Source organism: Labeo rohita, chromosome 7, assembly GCF_022985175.1.
Source record: "Labeo rohita strain BAU-BD-2019 chromosome 7, IGBB_LRoh.1.0, whole genome shotgun sequence".
NCBI lineage: Eukaryota > Metazoa > Chordata > Actinopteri > Cypriniformes > Cyprinidae > Labeo > Labeo rohita.
Window position 1 is genome coordinate 36,119,789 of NC_066875.1, and position 18,734 is coordinate 36,138,522.

Genomic DNA, 18,734 nt, shown 5'->3' on the forward strand with positions numbered 1-18,734 from the left:
TGTTCTTTGTGCTTCATTAATCTCTGATACAGGATAGAACAGGAAAAGGATTGTGGTGATGCAGACAGTTTTCTTGGCTTCAGTTTCTGAATATCTTCCACAAAATTTAAAGGTGCCATTTTTTATGCTTGTCTTTTTGGGATCACATGCATTTTATTACAATTTTTGAGAGGAGAGGGCAAACCATGGAAACCTTCATGCAGTTTAACAGGGAACTTTGGCTAATGTTCTGGCAAGGTTATTCCAGTAACATTAATACAACCTTCATTCAAAATGATCTAATCTTTAGTAATGTTTTCAAAATGTTAGCAAATAAAAACATTTTTTATACATCATTCATGGAATGTTTTTTTTTTTTTTTTTTTTTTAAACATTTTGGTTGGATATTCATCTACAATTATATAAGTATTACTAATTCTTTTAGAATGTTCAGAGAACATTCAAAAGCGATGTTCCAATAATATTTGCGAAAATTCTAAATTCTGTTAATTCACTAAAAAATGAAAATTTTGTCATTAATTACTCACCCTCATGTTGTTCCAAACCCTGTAGGGCAAAGTGGGGTAAGATGAGCCATTTTTTACTTATGTGGTCCTCAAGATAAGGAAAAATGAGGTATCTAAGGTACTTTCAGGATGTTTCCTATCATTTTAAATAATAGGAATGTATCTATGACAAAGGGTTCTAAAAATATGGCTTCTTATAAAAAAAAAGTTTGCCCCAGGATAGGGGTAAGTTGACCCGTGTCAGTGGGTAAGACGAACCATCTGGGTGTAAACTTACTATTTGACTGAATAGTCAAAGATAATTTACCTCTTTTAAAAGCTAACTTAAATTGCATTTTACAAACAGTCAGTTAACTTAAAACCAAATAAAGTTTAATTTGCAGTCCTTAATTGTTTGCATTTCTGAAACAGTTTAAAGAACCTTCCCAAAAACAGACTAAACAGAGAGTTTGTTGAGTAAAATTAAATAAAATCTGAATTAGAATAAAGGAATAAATGTCACTGAAACTAATACATATTTTAATCAAAAGATTCTTGGCATGGTACCTCTTCTGCAATGTTGAACTGACCATTAGGGACTACAGGTGGAACGATATATTTGATTATAATGTGATAAAAGCATCTTCTTGTTCTCAGAGGATTTGGTGCACTTGTACACTGTCCCTATCAAATAATATCTATAAACTAAACCAGTTGCGTAATATCATATGAAAATACCAGTTTATACTTCAGAGATTTATCTTATACTTCAGAGAATTATCTACGTCAGAACGCCGGCTCCTATTGCACCACATGCTTCTAAGATTGACAGGGAAGAGAAGAAATTCTTGAATTAAGTGAAAAAAGTATTCTGGTAGCTTCATAAAATTACTTTTGAACCACTGATGTCACATGGACTATTTTAACAATGTCCTTACTACCTTTCTGGAGCCTGAACGTGGTAGTTTCGTTGCCAACTATGCAGGGTTAGAAAGCTCTCGATTTCATCAAAAATATCTTAATTTGTGTTCCGCATTTGAACAAAGGTCTTGCCGGTTTGGAACGACATGAGGGTGTGAGAGAATGAGAGAATTTTAACAAATACTTATGCACTTAATAAACAATTTAACTTAATGGGAACATTAGCAAAATGTTCTTAGAAGAAATTTGTGTTAGTTGTGAATCCACTAATAGCTGTCGACACTAAAAGATGATGTTTTCATACTGTTGATGTGATATCGTTTCATGATTTTTGTTTTGTGACAGTTGCGATAGTTGCTCTGCCACGTTCTGACTAACGTAAGCTGTGCTACAAGACCTTGCACAGTCTGGGAAGGCCATCAATTAAATATCAGCACTCTCATATATTTTTTAACAAGAGTGTTTAAAATAAGACTTAGTTCTGTATGGCCCTTCTCACAAAAACAACATGTGCACTTTAGACGCCTTTCTAGCACTCCAGAGAGATGAAGCACTCAGGACTGAAGGACCACTACGGAAATCTGTGGAAACTGATGGAAACAGACTGAGAGGCTCAAGATAGACCTCTAGTGGCCTATACCAAAACACAAGCATTAGTGATTTTTACACAGATGTCATTTAGACATGATTGTCTTTATAGTGATGGATTCAACAGCAATTTGTCTTGCACTTGAAATCATTCTCCAAATCTAAACTTATAAATGTTGTTAAATACTATCCACCTTTTTCCTCAATGCGGAAGTAAGCCTATGGGTGACTTCCGGTTCATTAGCCACTTTAGGGAAATAACGAGAGGAATAACAGCATGCAGTAAACAGTAAAACTGTTTGCACTACAAACCAGTGTGTTCATAATTAAGATAATACATTAAAACAATATAGTAAGACACACCAATTTGCAAAATTAAGCAGCAAAATAAACTGTTGTACAGCTAAAAATAGCTGGATGCCTATGAAATCGGAAGCCACACCCATACAATTTACAAATGGCCACACCCACTCTAACAGGAAGAAAAAGGTGGATACATCTGAGGAAAAAATAAATGTGATAGCAGTAAACATTCATTCCAATTTACTTAATTATATATCTATTACAATTCTGTATAATAATGTACAGTACTGATTCTTTATGACACATACAATGACAAACATTTCTAAAAAAAGAACCAAGTTCATTCTTCAAGTACTCTATAGGGCATTCACATAATAGAAATAAAAATATACAGTGAAATGATATAGAATCATGCTCTAACTACTTGATTCCCAAAGATGAATGACCCTACACCCAATATCATAATGAACAGTATATCCGAGACCAAGCCATTAAACTTTGATTTGTAAAACAGTGATTTACAGCTGCTACATAGAACGACTGTGGTAAAGCTTATGGACATTTTCAGTTTTACAGAATAACTGGAAATTAAGGTTCTGTGTAAACCAACAGCACATGATGACACTGCAGTCTTTTAAAACAAGGATTACGAGGTCACTTCATTACAGAGGCTCGACAGTGCAAGTTTCCTTCAGCAGATTCAGAAGGCTCCAGCTCAGTCCTGTCCCACATCTTTATCAGTGGTTTTGCTGTGGTTCGGTCGATTGTTTAGTGCAAGCTGCATTGCCCAGATGCTCAAAGGCCTCATATAAGCGAGAGAGCGGTAAATGCCTTTTTCGCAGTATGCCTCAGGAGTCTGGAAGGCCATTCCCATTCGCTCCCATACAGCACGGTAACAACCTTCCGCAGTGCGCATTCCCTCTTCTGTCATGCCCTGAGACAAAAAGACAGTGGGATGTATTAGGAGCTGATTAAAAGACTCACTTCATCCGGAACCTGGTGATATGATCTGAGGTTTGATTACCTCATGTATCATTGTAGCTGCTAATCCGTACACTACTCCCACCCACACCTCGTCTGATTGGACACTGGAACGGTCAGGCACACCCTCTGGCCTCATCCCGTTTACCGCACCCATCTGGCCGTCTGCAAAGCTCAGAACATTGAGGTCAAACACTGACTTCAATGCACTACAGATTTTCTCCTTGGGAAAAGCCTGCATAGAGAAAAGGGTGTACAAAATAATTCATGTTAGTTCCCATCAAGGACAGTCTTGTCTTCCTCTAGAACACTGACCCCTTCTGGAGTGTCAGTGACCCACACTAAAGTAATGTATTTTTTGCTAACACTGTACAATAAGGTTCATTAGTTAACATTTAATTAGTTAACATGAACTAAGAATGATAATTTTAACATTTACAAATGCACAATAATAATAATAAAAAAAAATCAAGTTGTGTTTGTTAACATGCACTGTGAACTAACATGAAAAAACAATGAACGACTGAGTTTTTATTAACTAACATTAACAAAGATATAAATAGTGCAATAAATGTATTGTTCTTGTTAGTTAATACATTAACTAATGTTAACAAATGGCACCTTATTGTAAAGTGTTACCTATTTTTTTGTAACACTTGTAATACTTACAATAAGGCTCAGTTTATTATTACCATTAGGTATCTTAAACTAACAATGAACAATACACTTCTACAGCAATTTATGTTCATTTCAATATACATTTTTAAACACTTAAATTTGTATAAACTGACACAAAGTGTTTGTTTTTGTTTTTTTTTGCTTTTTTTAAGAAATTGGTAATTGGTTTATACAGCAAGAATACATTCAATTTGTTAAAATGACAGTAAAAACATTTATAATGTTACATAAGACTGTTGTTCTTGCACTCTCTGCCCATCAGAGAATCCTCTAAAAGAACTGTATTTTCACACTTCATTAAGCAACACAACCATTACCAACTGTGATAATAATAATGAATGTTTCTTAAGCACCAAATCAGCATATTAGAATAATTTCTGAAGGATCATGTGACAGTACTTTCGTTTCCATACAGATTTATGCAAAACTTTGACAATATTTTATAAATATCAATAAAAAAGTATTGGGAAATGACGGCGATGTTATGTGAAAACGGTTACTAAAACTGATTTTTTTCCTTTCGTGATTTTGACAACAGATTTTGGTGGGATTTTGCCTATATTTTATCAAAAGAGGCGTAAGCCTGTATCTTTATTGAAGCAGTGTGGAGAGACGCTTCAGAAACATGCACGGCTGGCATAAACATAAGCACTGATTAGAGTGGCTGCGATCAGCTCCGGTGGCTGTGTCGAAGTGGTAACGCGCCGCAGACGTGTGCAGTGTAAATAGTCTAAGCATTAATGGAGTGAAAGGCCCTTATACTTGAGGGCGGCCACGTATGAAGTGTTTCTTGGAGGTTATAGTACATTGAAGAATGACTTTTTACATATGCCATGTGACCTGTAAATGAGAAAAAAAAACTCTTTCCATTGTAGTTTTGCTAAGTATTCCTTTTTCGAACTGCCTGAAAAACCACCTTGTGTGAGCGTAAAAATGTTTGTGATATATGGGAGACTTTGCGAAATTGAAGCATTTACATTAGGCGTATTTTCAATTTTAAATTTCAGTTCGCACAATTTGAAGGGTGACTGGTAACACAGCTACTGAAGATTGTAGTAATGGCTGCTTATTCAGCTTGCCATCACAGGAATAAATTACATTTTAAAATACATTAAAATAGAAAAAATATATCTGAAATATAATAACACTTAACAATATTACTGTTTTATGGCATTTTCTGATCAAATAAATGCAGTCTTAGAGAGCAGCCTTTGAGGGTCTTAAATTATTGTTTAGATTTAAACATTAATCTAAATATTTGTGTATATTTTATGACACCTAATGCATTAATGTTAGGCACTAAACCATGTTTTAAAGTGTTATCATTATTTCTTTTGTTACTAAAGCCATACAAAATTATTTTTAAATAAACATTACATGGTAAAAATGCAACCAAATGTTGATCATATTAAAACATGCTTGTAAAATGTTTTTCAGACTAACCTGGTAGTCATTGTCCCCAAGTCCAGACGCCCTGAGAAACCACTGGCCCGCACACTGGTCCGACATTACACTATTAGACAGGCTTCGTCCACTGCTGTCATAATTGTAGTATTTGCCTATTAGAGAAGGAGAAAGACATGAATGCATTACACTGAATGTGTGTGTTTTTTTAAGGCTGTGTATGTTTACACTTACCATTCCAAAGGAGTTTGTCAAAGGCTGCTTTTCCTCTATCCAAAATATCTCTGTAGCGTTCATACACAGAATCGCAATTCAGCACATGTGCCATTTTACACATCATGCACACTGATGCCAGCCACAGACCACCACAGTATGCACTGGAAAACACAGGGATGTTGTACTTATATCATGATACAGGATTTTAATTTACAAATTAAACATAAAAAACAATTTGTATACTCTGAGAAATGTTTTTTTTTTTCTTTTTTTAGGAAAAATAAAATAAATCTTCATGAGTCCTAACCTGGGTCCTGTCACTTTCCACCCATCATAAGTCTGGTCTGCATAGCCAGAATTTTCAATCAGGCCATCACCATCTTTATCAAACTTCAACTCTGTTTCCATAACGGTCTAAATAAGCCAGAACATCAGATATTTAAGTAATAGGTCTTAAAACACTTGGAACACTTGGACAAGTCCCTTTACATTTGTATATACAGAGGATATAATTTTACACAAAACACTAAAATACAACACAGAAAAACTCACCTGGCATATGGGCCACATGTCCTTCAGATACTGCTCATCCTGGGTCAGGTAATAGTCTCGGTACACCTGCAGCACAAACTTCAAGTTCAGATCCTTCCAATCAGCTGTATCGTGGATCAAGTACGCATTGGCACGAACCCATGGCTCATCATCTGTATGAAATCAAAGGTTTTATTGACATATTAAGAGATATAATAGCTACAGTTAGACTATTCAAATGTGTGTCTCATAATTTAACTTTATGTTAAAATCAGATTTTTTTCCACAGGAAAAAAATACGGGGTTCAAGATGATAACAATTTCCATGTTTAGGTGAACTCTCTTTCTCTCTTTGTCAAATATGACTTCATGGTATCCTATCATGCACAACTCACCAGGGTCTCCAATGTCATGAGGTACAACGCCCCGGGTCTTGACTGGTGAATATCTGCCATTCATCAGATTTAACCTCTCTGTAGGGTCATGCTGAACGACACTACCAGCTGAACAAAAGAGAGAGAGAAAAGAGAAAAGTACAATTAAACAACCAGAAAACTAATGAATTTAAAACGCAAAAGAAAATTTAAATACTGTCTGCAATGGTCAAATAGAAGCTTAGCTCACCAATATCATACTGGACACTCAGAGCCAGTTTGGGCCAGAGCATGATGAGAGCGAATGAAGCATAGAAGTGCACATCGTATGTGTTATACATCCTGTACTCCTGACCTGGAGTGAGAGAGACAGAAATTATTTATCACCTTGATTTAAAGGAGAAGTCCACTTCCAGAACAACATTTTACAAATAATTTACTCACCCCCTTGTCATCCAAGATGTTCATGTCTTTCTGTCTTCAGTCGTGAAGAGATTATGTTTTTTGAGGAAAACATTTCAGGATTTTTCTCCATATAATGGTCTTCTTTGGTGCCCCAATTTTGAACTTCTAAAATGTAGTTTAAATGCAGCTCAAATGGCTCTAAATGATCCCAGCCGAGAAAGAAGGGTCTTATCTAGCAAAACGATCAGTCATTTTTTTTTTTTTCTCGAAAAATAAAAATTTGTATACGTTTTATGCACAAAAGCTTGTGTAGCACAGACTCTGGGATGCCTGTCCACAACACTACGAATCACGGCCAAGTTCATTGTCTGTGTACTCTGGCTCAAAAAGGTAGAGTATGGCGAAAAACTCCATCTTATTTTCTCCTACAACTTCAGAATCATCTGACATCGCTGTACCTTTTTGTTTGTTTGACTTATTTGCACTTCCTTAGTCTTTGCGCGTTCGCTTTGTAAACACTGGGTCTGTAGTTCCACCTACGTTCCGCGTGACCTTTCGACGTGATTCAATAGTACGCAGCGTTGTGGACGTGCATCCCAGAGCCTGTGCTACACAGGCTTTTGTGCTTAAAAAGTATACAAATTTTTATTTTCCAAAAAAAAATGACAGATCGTTTTGCTAGACAACCTTTCTCGGCTGGGATCGTTTAGAGCCCTTTGAAGCTGCATTTAAACTGCATTTTGGAAGTTCAAAATCGGGGCACCAATGTCCATTATATGCAGAAAAATCCAGAAATGCTTTCCTCAAAAACCATAATTTCTTCACGACTGAAGACAGAAAGACATGAACAACTTGGATGATAAGGGGGTGAGTAAATTTTTTGTTTAATTGTTGTTCTGAAAGTTTACTTACTAAAACCAAAATAAAGTAAATTACAAAAAACAAACATAATTTGACAATAAAATTACTAAAACACAAAAATAAAAGCTAATTCAAAACTTATTAATGAATACAATAATAATCTATAAATAATACTAAAATAACACTGATTACAAATTAGCAGCAACAGATTTCTTCACAGCAATGCTAGTTATAATTTTTTATGATGATTTTTCATACATGGCATGCATAATAATTATATACCCAAATCAAATGTTAAACCTGTTCTAAACAATCTTGAGTTTAGAGTTTAGGTTAATTTTGAATGTTACAGCCCTACTCTCTTACCCTCTAGGTAAGCGAATCGGCCATATTCCTTGACAAGTTCAGGCTGGGCTGGAAGCCCTCCATCCTCAGGACGAAGCCCACCGCTGATATCAGCATCCTCTGGCAGCTCCACCCACACGGTTCCACCATCCACAACGAAGTACAGCTCATTAAACAGAGCTGACTTATACCAAGCCGGAAGAGTCCTAAAACAATACAGCATTTAAGTCTACTGGTAGTGAAACACACAAAATAGTTGCTGAAATAAATTAAGTGAGCATTTATTTCACATAATATTTAGTAATATTTTTTTAAAAACAGAAAATGTAGTTTTCCTAATGACAGGGCTGTCACTACATTTTTAAAAACTGACACAACAAAGAATTTTGCCAAGCTGGCAATGGATACCGCCAATACTCCTGATCTAAAAATGGCCAAATACCAACAAATTAATCAACCAAGCAACTGAAAAGAATAGCTGCCTTATGTTGAAACAATAGGTGAACACCTAGAATTAGTATGTTGCATGTGACTGGGCCAATACCACTCCATTCACACACAACTTATTCTGTATTTAATGCACACAACAGTACGAAGAGGACTGTTGAAACAAAATGAGTAATACGTGCAAAATGGCATGTTAAGGCTACTCTTGTCTATCCACATATTGAATAAATCCATGACTCTACTGTTCGTTTAAATAAGTAGTAAAATCAATTTACAGTAGGGACAACTGCTTGCTTACACATAGTCTTTTGGATGAGTAACAGTCACACAAATTAGCCACAGACAACTTGATTAGCTGATAAGACAGGCTGTCGTGCCCTTAAGCTTGATATTTTTCATGGTAAAATGACATTTCTTTTTACCCGTCCTGTAGAATCGGCCTCTGCCACTCAATAATGCTCTCCTCCCATTTACTGTAGTGGGTGAGCGCGTAATGAGACAAAGACGGGGCGGCATCTCCTTTGCTGCCATAATAACGTGTGTATCTCCTGAAACAAACACCACAAAAACAATGTTATTATTTCATAGCATCAAAGGGTATTACTTCATAATTTCAAAAGCAAATTAGTCTATAAACAAAACAAAGCATACTTCTAGGACCATTAAGATCTTCATATAACAATTACCCACATTTTCCCAAATTCCCATTAATGTAATATAATAAAGTCTCATTCTCATTAGCGTAACGCAAACTAAAATAATTAAATTTTTAAATTTGTAGTATTTATGCATCATTGTCTCCTGGATTCTCTGAGATTAAACAAATTAGCATTGCTGCATGCTCTATTTTGCATATGTAAGGAGCACAAACTGAGGTGCTTCAAGATTCTCCTGATGTGTGCTGAACTTTATGAATGTTGATAAAAAAAAAAACCTTCCTTTCAAACAGCTTGAAAATAGTACTTTTTTCATACACAGCCACAACACTTCCTTTTAAAAATCTCATGAAATTGCTTTAAAGCACTGCTTTAGTTATTTCAGAATTAATATTTTTCTCAGTTAGGAGAACAACTGAGAATCAATAATGCATGTACCTGTTAACAATCAATTTTGTCAACATGTGGGACTATAAAGGGACATACACATTGTTCAAAAGCTTGGAGTTGATAAATTTTGTTCATATTTTTGAAAGAGGTGACTTATGCTGCATTTGAAATGGTAATGTTGTGATATATTATTACAATTTAAAATGGTACAACTTTATGTTTTAATATATTTTATGTTGTATATTCCTGTGATGGCAAAATTTAATTTTCAGCATCATTACTCCAGGTCTTGTGTGTCACATGATCCTTCAGAAATCAATCTAATATGCTGATTTGGTGCTAATATTACTAGCAATGCCAAAACAGTTATGCTGCTTTTTTGCAGCAAATGTTTTTGTAAAAACTGTGATACATTTTTTCTAAGATTCTGTGATGAGTAACAGCATGATAAGAACAGCAATTATCCAAAATAGTCTATTCTGCTCATCAAGCCTGCATTTATTTGATTCAAAGTACAGCAAAAACAGTAACAAAAAAAATAAATATTTTTACTATCTAAAATAACTGTTTTCTATTTGAATATCTTTTAAAATGCAATTTATTCCTGTGATTTCAATGCTGAAGTTTTAGCATCATTGCTCCATTCACACGACCCTTACAGAAATCATTCTAATATTATGTTTTGGTGCTAAACAAAAAACATTTATTATTATTATTATTATTATTATTATTACTCATCACATAATTCTCTAGAAATCATTCTAATATTCTGATTTTCTGCTCAAAAAACATTTATTATTATTGTTGAAAACAGCTGATTAGATTTTTTTCAGGTTTCTTTGATGAATAGAAAGTTCAGAATAACAGATTTTATCTTAAATAGAACTCTTCTGTAACATTATAAACGTCTTTATCATCACTTTTGATCAATTTAAAGCATTCTTGCTAAATAAAATTATTAATTTCTATAATTACTTTCTAAAAAATAAATAAATAAATTGTACTGACTGTATAGTGTATAATGTTACAAAAGCTTTTTATTTCGGATAAATGCTTATCATTGGATCTTCCTATTCATCAAGGAATCCTGAAAAAAAATGAAAAACTTTTTAAATATTGATAATAATATTAATAAATATTTCTTGAACAGGAACATCAAATCAGCATATTAGAAGGATCATGTGACACTGAAGACTGGAGTAATGATGCTGAAAATGTAGCTTTGATCACAGGAATAAATTACATTTTAAAATATATTCAAATAGAAAGCAGTTATTTTAAATAGCGAAAATATTTTACAATCTTATTGCCTTTGCTGTATTTTGGATCAAATAAATGCAGGCTTGGTGAGCAGAAGAGACTTAAAGACAAAAAAAAACTTACTGTTGAAAAACGTTTGACTGAACGTTTCTGTGACACACATTTTACACACATACTAAAGAAAATAAATACCAGGTAACCTGATCCATAATGTGTACAAGGAGAATGAAAGAAAGATTAGAGAACAGATAAAAGGCCTGGAGCACATGATGTGTCACTATACACTGGAGATGCCAAAAAACACCAGTGATCATTTTTTTTAATCGTTGAAATATTTATGCATCATGGTCTAATTCATCTGGATTCACTGACCTGAAACAAATATTCCCTGCACAATTTATCAAGCTGTTCGCATTAAAAATTTACAACTGCTCACTTGAGAACAGGCCAAAAAATTGATGATTCATGTTGCTCTACACAGATTTTTGTCCAATCAAATGCTCTTTATAGTGAGAATGTCCCTCCCAATAACAACCAACCAGCAAGTATCTCCATGAAAGGAAGAGGTTTGTTCTATTCTCCATATACACATACCTGAGATATATTCTCTCTCTAGAGCCAAATGTGATTTTAGGCATATCCCAGGCCAAACTGAACTCCACATTGTTGTGACTGTTAGCAGGCACCGAGCAGCTCACAGCCAGGGCTGCCGCCACTTCCTCCCCTTTCTGTGTGGGTGGGCTGGAGTCCTTGGGCGAGTCGAGACGTCCATCAGTCAAGAGGTCACTCCACAGAGCACTACAGGTTCCCTTTGGGCTAAACGCCGTCTGGTGACTGATCTCTTGGCCAGACTAAAATAAAGCGAAACTTTAAATAAAGAGAGGAACAACAACAGCTCTGTCTCAAAACCTAGTGAAGAGACTAGGAAGACTTTAAGGTATAATTCACAAAAAATGTAAATTCTGTCATCACTTATCACCCTTATCTCATTCCAAAACTGCATGACATTCTTTCTTCAGTGGAACATAAATGATTATCTGAAGAATGCTTTAAACATTTTTGTCCACAAAATGTAAGTCAGTGGGATCCAAAACATCTTTTGTGTTCCACAGACAAAAGAAATGCATTTTGGATCTTTAAATCAACAGTTCAAGCTGTTTTTAAACTCTTGTTTCTTAATAAAACATACACTTCACATGGTATTATCTGTATCTTTGCATAGTTTATTGTGGTAAACCACAGCAATCAGTCATCCTTATAACGCTCTTATTTGCACAGAGAAAAAGGAGCTCACACAGCACAGCGGTGTGATGGTGAAACCTGTTTTGCAGAGTGGTTTTGTCTGTGCACTTCTCCTAAAAAAGGAGTTGTTTTCATGCATTTACTACAGGCCAAACCCGCTGCTTCTAGATTTACACAGGTGTATTACCTTTTCTCTTGCAGCTATGCACATAGTGTAAGGGTTGACAGGCGTCTGGTGATGTAGTAACACCCCAGACACAGATTCTTCGTCTTTTTCAAGGTGAAATGGTTCATTCCAGTGGCCCCCACTCTTATCGTCTTTATGGCCCGACCCATTAACCATTGTGAACATGATGGACACATCAAGTGCGTAGTCATTCTTATTCTCAATGTCCCACACAAACACAGCCACAGGAAGACTGGAGTCCTGAAAAAAATATAAAGATTTTTGAAACTGCAATATTCATATACATACAGTTAAGGGCAAAAGTTTACATAAACTTTGCAGAATCTGCAAAATGTAAATTATTATAACAAAACAAGAGGGATCATGCAAAATGCATGTTATTTTTTCATTTAGTACTGACCTGAATAAGATATTTCACATAAAAGACATTTACATATAGTTCACAAGAGAAAATAATAGTTGAATTTACAAAAATGACCCCGTTCAAAAGTTTACATACCCTTGATTCTTAATACTGTGCTGTTACCTGGATGATCCACAGCTGTGTGTGTGTGTGTTTTTTTTTTTTTTTTTTATAGTGATAGTTGTTCATCCCTTTGTTTGTTTGTCCTGAACAGTTAAATTGCCCGCTGTTCTTCAAAAAAAAAAATCCTTCAGGTCCCACAAATTCTTGTTCTGTTTTTTCAGCATTTTTGTGTATTTGAACCCTTTCCAACAATGACTGTATGATTTTGAGATCCATCTTTTCACACTGAGGACAACTGAGGGACTCATATGCAACTATTACAGAAGGTTCAAACACTCACTGATGCTTCAGAAGAAAAAACTATGCATTGAGAGCCGAGGGGTGAAAACTTTTGAATAGAATGAAGATGTCCATATTCTTCTTATTTTGCATAAATATCATATTTTTTCCATTTAGTACTTGCCTTTCAGAAGCTACAGAAGATACTTGCATGTTTCCAGAAGACAAAATAAGTTCAATTTACCCTGATCTTCAAATTCAAAACGTTTTCACCCCCGGCTCTTTATACATCGTTTTCTCCTTCTGAAGCATCAGTGAGCGATTGAAACTTCTGTAATAACTGCATGAGTCCCTCAGTTGTCCTCAATGTAAAAAGATAGATCTCAAAATCATAGTCATTGTTGGAAAGGGTCCAAATACACAAAAATGCTGAAAAACCAAAGAATTTGTGGGACCTGAAGGATTTTTCTGAAAAACAGCAGGCAGTTTAACTGTTCAGGGCATAAACTATCATTAAACAAAAAAGCAGCTGTATATGTAAACTTTTGAACGGGGTCATTTTTATAGATTCAACTATTATTTTCTCTTGTGGCCTATATGTAAACTTCTTTTATGTGAAATCTCATTCAGGTTAGTACTAAATAAAAAATAATATGCATTTTGTATGATCCCTCTAATGTATGATTCTGCAAGGTGTACGTAAGCTTTTCACCTCAACTGTAAATTCTTTGTAAATAAAAGCAACAATGTGCTTCAAATATCAAACACATTCCAAACAGCTTGTCACCTTGTAGTCGTGAGGAATGACAGGTGACACCTGCCTGCAGGTGAGAGTGACATTTTGCCCCGGCAGGTGGTAGACGGTCCAGGCTCGTGGGTACAGAGCATGGTAAAAGGCGTATTCACCGCAATAACCCCAGTTCCAACCCTGAAGAGTCGGGGGTCGCTCCATAGACAACACCTGCTGGTATACTGTTTGACCGCCCCTACGCAGACATACTGTAAACTAAGAGATAGTGGGAGTTAAAATAGACTTCAACTAGGTGAAAGGGAGATCTGAACATCTGCATATATAACAACACACACTTGCCCATAACTGTGTTATAGTTACCAACAGACCAACTGAGTCACTAATTTGTCAAAATGAGTCACAATTACACTAAACACTGCTGTTCAAATGTTTGGGGTTGGTAAAATTTTTTCTAATTTGAAAGAAGTCTTACCAAGGCTGCATTTGTTTAATCAAAAATACAGTAAAAACTGTAATACTGTGAAAGTTTTCTATTGTAACATATTTTTTAAAATGTAATTTATTCCTGTGATGGCAAAGCTGAATTTTCAGCATAATTACTCCAGTCTTCGGTGTCACATGATTGTTCTGAAATCAACCTAATATGCTGATTTGGTGCTCAAATACATTATTATCAGTGTTGAAAAATAGAAATGAATGTCATTACTATCACTTTTGACCAATTTAATATGACCTTGCTGAATAAAAGTAATAATTTATTTCAAAAAACAAATCGCACCCGTTCTTTACCTGGTTAGCAATAACAGTTTTGTAGTGGTACATTCCAGGATTTAGTTGCCACCGGCAGAAATCGCCCCTCCATCCACGCGTGATACTGCCTCCACCAATGCCACCGAGAGGAGCACCTGCACAAAACATGTCCTCGGTTACAGCAGGTTATTTTAAGTGTTCTGTTGTTGCTTTGAAGTTTCTGTTTGTCTTTGCGCTTACCATAAATTTGTCTCAGTGGTAAAGCCCGAAACATATCAATGAAAGGTGCCTTCTTCTCAACCTGGGTCTTTTTGTACCACCATCTCAAATACCTGCTCAGACAAAGCAAGGAAGAATTCAATAAACTGTTCTCTAAGTCACAGGTACAGACTAGAACTGGTACTGATGAACAGTGAAGATGGGTAACAGATTTTTGTTCAGTATACTGGTTATGCATCTATGTGCAAAAATCATACTTTGACTTCTTAAATGGGTCATGAACTGCCTTTTTTATTACTTTGTACTGTTCTCTGACATCCACTTATGATGTTATCAAGATTTCTACATAAAAAACATCATAATTTAGAAGTATCAGCCTGTTTTCTGTCCCGTTTTGACCCCCCTTATCAGAACGCTCTGGTTGAATAGACATGACAGATTGTAGACTCAGAAGTAAACACTCACAGCTATGACTGGCTAACAGTTGTACATGTTTGACAGCCTATATTCCTCATAGATGGACCATGCTGTGATTAAAGTTAAAAACTCAAAAATACTAAGTACATATCAAAAGATCTGTAATAACAGACAAAGCAATTGTGACCATGTAATAAAAACAGTTACTCACACCTGTGTATTGCGACATTACTGGAAAAGCGGTGTTTAGCCACACCATTATGCCATAAAGTGGCACATTCTACAACCTGTCGTTTTGGCAGATTGGCCTCAATATAAGTTTTTAGACTAATGAGAAAGCATGTTTTATAGTACAATAACCTTTTATATGTCAAAAGATAAGGGAATTTTGATTTCTCAGTTCATGACCCATTTAAATTGGACTTTATAGCTTCACAACAATGTTAGTTCTAATACTGAACCTCTCTTACACATATACACACAGTACATTTCCCTTCACTCACTCACAAACCACTTCATCCAACTCATTCTTGTCTGTCTCATTCATTCTGCAGCTATAATGCACACGCAGCTGTTTTCAGTCTTGTTGCACTCAGCACAAGAGCGCCTAGAAACAGAGACCGATTCACACAAACATGAAAGGGCGGATGGCATTATGGGATAGGCTGAAAAAGCAGGGAACCATCTCTGCTCTGGATAAAAATCACATTTTTGTACTGAAGTTTGTCCCAATTAAAATCTCTTATGTCGCACATTTATCTGAAAAGTGCAACTTTTACCTCTCTCAGAATTGCTGATTTATTTATGTATTTGTTTGTTAAGTGAACTGGAATTTGTTTTTCTGACATGTTGCTATAGATTGAAGGGAAAATTAAGAAAACAATTACTACAAAAAATAATATTTTATTTTATTGCATTATTGAAACACTCTTTTCCCATTTAATACTGTAAAGCTGCTTTGACACAATCTGTATTGTTAAAAGCGCTATATAAATTAGGGTGACTTGACCTACTATGGAGGGTTTCAAATCATGACTGCATATGATTATCGTAGATGCAAGTCATGGCTCTATGCTAGTATGCTAGCATGTAATCAGTCAAGTGTGGTGAGGGTAGGGCAACATGAATACAGTACTCACATACACAGAGGACTGATCGTGCAAATGGGAACGTACAATACAGAATTATCAAGCTCACGACCGTTTTGTGTCAATCATTAACATGGAATAAAACATCACACAATGTCAATATTGACCGATATCGGCACTGATTAACCAGCCTCAGTGGAAAATTCCATGCAGCTGTATTGTGATTTTGTTAAATTAATAGTTCATTAACAACTAAATACAACAACAAAATCCAGAATCTAAACCCAAGCTAACAGCTATCAAGCTGTTTATAGCAGGAACATCCATGCATGATTTCATTAAAAATTAATTTGAAATTTATTAGTTATATTGCAACAGTCTAAGTAGTTAGAGAGAAAAAACAGCCCCACCTGATCCAGGTAAATACACTTGCTACACAAGCCTGCAACTCGCCTGCAGTTAACCCACAAATGATCCATGTGCTCAGATATCTGGTTTTACTAGTACGTGAGATGCAGTAAACACAATGAGCTGTCCTCTTTTTGAAGATATTATCAGTAACCATGAAACACTAAATAACTTGACTAAATAAAGCCACTAAGAACACGCAGAAGGCTTTAGAAGAAGGGAATGAAAACATGTCCGTCTGTGGTCAAAATATAACCACCGAACAATATTTCCTATTCCCGTTTCAACCATGCATATTAAAAGGCCATTAAGGTGTCCATAAAGGTCTATTTCAGCAGCTTTTGACATGAACGTATTTTATTCTTTAGTAACTTGTGTTTGCTGTAGATGAAGTAAGAACAAATGAATGAATGACCAAGTGAATCTAAGGTTCCTCTATTGAAATATGTCTTGTTAAACATACCTGACTCCTAAAGAAACATGCTCGATCATGTTGGCCAACGAGACATCTTTGGCCTGAAATGGTTTCCGCTTCTCTTTGAATTCATGTGCCAGACATATCCGCCAACCATCCTTGGGGACACCAAATCCCGTTTCTGTAGACACATATCGGCTCATCAGCTCAGCCAGAGACGTGCTGTCGTTTAAATCCATAGTCCGGAGCTGTTGGATCACCAGTCCAAACCAAAACAGTAAAAATCAGCTCCTTAAATCCTCTGGAAAAAAAGGCAAAATTGATAAGTGTTAATGCACATAGAATATTTTCTTTGTTTTAAGGCCAAAGTGACACATGGGTTGAAAAAGTGACGTTTTGCCTCCTGTGTTGTGCAAGTAAGAGTTAAGGTCACAAGTTTGATCTGCATGCATGGGCAGGTAATCTACATTCGAACGCAAACCTGTCACCAGGGTGATGGAATGACAAGTTCAGCTGCCACCAAAAACCACAAGCTGGAGATGTAACCTGATCCTTTTCTTTTGAATTAAGTAACAATAGCTTGCCCTTTCCTTTATTTCACCCCTGCTCCAGACTAATTTAATTTATCATTTCTCTGTATGGTAGAATTCACTTGGCTAAATAAATAAGATATCTATACATCCCCAGCCGGTCCCACATGAACAAGTTTTGACATTCCTGACTACACTTAACAATTAAAGTCATTTAACAATGTCAGGACTTAATCAACTGCACTGAAATTTTTACAGAAATAAAAGGAAAAACACATAATAACATTATATTATATATAATATATACATAAATATAAATAAATAAATATATAACTGCAGCACCATTACAGAAACATGCTTTGACAAGATCTGACAAGAAGAAAAATATGATTCAACAATGACCAATGTGCTTTTGCACCCTTTCTCATCGCCATGCTCTAAACTTCTGGCTACTTATGTCATATTTGCTTTTAGATTGCCCATGCATAATTAATGTTTTTCTGTTATTGTTTCGTCCAAGCTATCCAACATAGGAACGTAAATCTCTCTTACCCTTGCCTCCAACACCACTCTGGGGTCTGCGTGTCAGTGGCGAGATGCACTTGTTTTGACTCTCGTCAACATGACTATGTTAGTAGAGCCATCCGGTGTCTCTGTGGCTACTGTTCCACCTTGTTGCGGTTGTATCTTGGCAAATTTTTTCAAGTGACCAGCAAAAACTAAGTTGTACAGACGAAAGAATGTATGTAGCATTTAAAAGCTTCCTTAAGTGAAAAACACATTTTCTGGTTCAGAACAGCACATCGCGAACTCTCATTGATGACCTGGTCAAAGCCAGAGATCAATTTCCCACTAACACAACAGTACAGTAGGGCCTTCTGCTGGCTTATACCAATTTGCTCACTCTCGGGGGAGTACCATACAAAAGAGTGTTATCATTTCAGTATTTTATAAAGGAACACAAGCTTTTTTTTCTCTGTCTGTTTTCTCTTATAAGCCAATTCTTGACTATTTAAATTATTAAACGTTACATTTTCCTTAGGTATTTTCTTTCGAAGAAGCCGTACCACCCCCGTTGTGATTTTGGATGCGACTTTTACGTCACATTTGCCACGGAGCCAATTATCGTGTTTACTC

The 18,734-nt window shown here is 35.6% G+C and overlaps 1 protein-coding gene across 1 annotated transcript; it reads right to left on the reverse strand.

Moving 5' to 3' along the window:
- Positions 1-2,080: 2,080 nt before the first annotated feature.
- Positions 2,081-18,485, reverse strand: gba2 (glucosidase, beta (bile acid) 2). Its single transcript, XM_051115636.1, has 17 exons — positions 18,150-18,485; positions 17,116-17,368; positions 14,761-14,852; positions 14,560-14,675; positions 13,807-14,025; positions 12,275-12,514; positions 11,440-11,696; positions 8,962-9,087; positions 8,114-8,298; positions 6,732-6,836; positions 6,503-6,610; positions 6,129-6,280; positions 5,884-5,990; positions 5,595-5,737; positions 5,400-5,515; positions 3,322-3,513; positions 2,081-3,231 (listed from the first exon to the last, which is right to left on the reverse strand). The coding sequence occupies exons 2-17, from the start codon at positions 17,304-17,306 to the stop codon at positions 3,013-3,015; spliced, it is 2,568 nt and encodes an 855-aa protein (XP_050971593.1). The 5' UTR covers positions 17,307-17,368; positions 18,150-18,485; the 3' UTR covers positions 2,081-3,012.
- Positions 18,486-18,734: the final 249 nt, after the last annotated feature.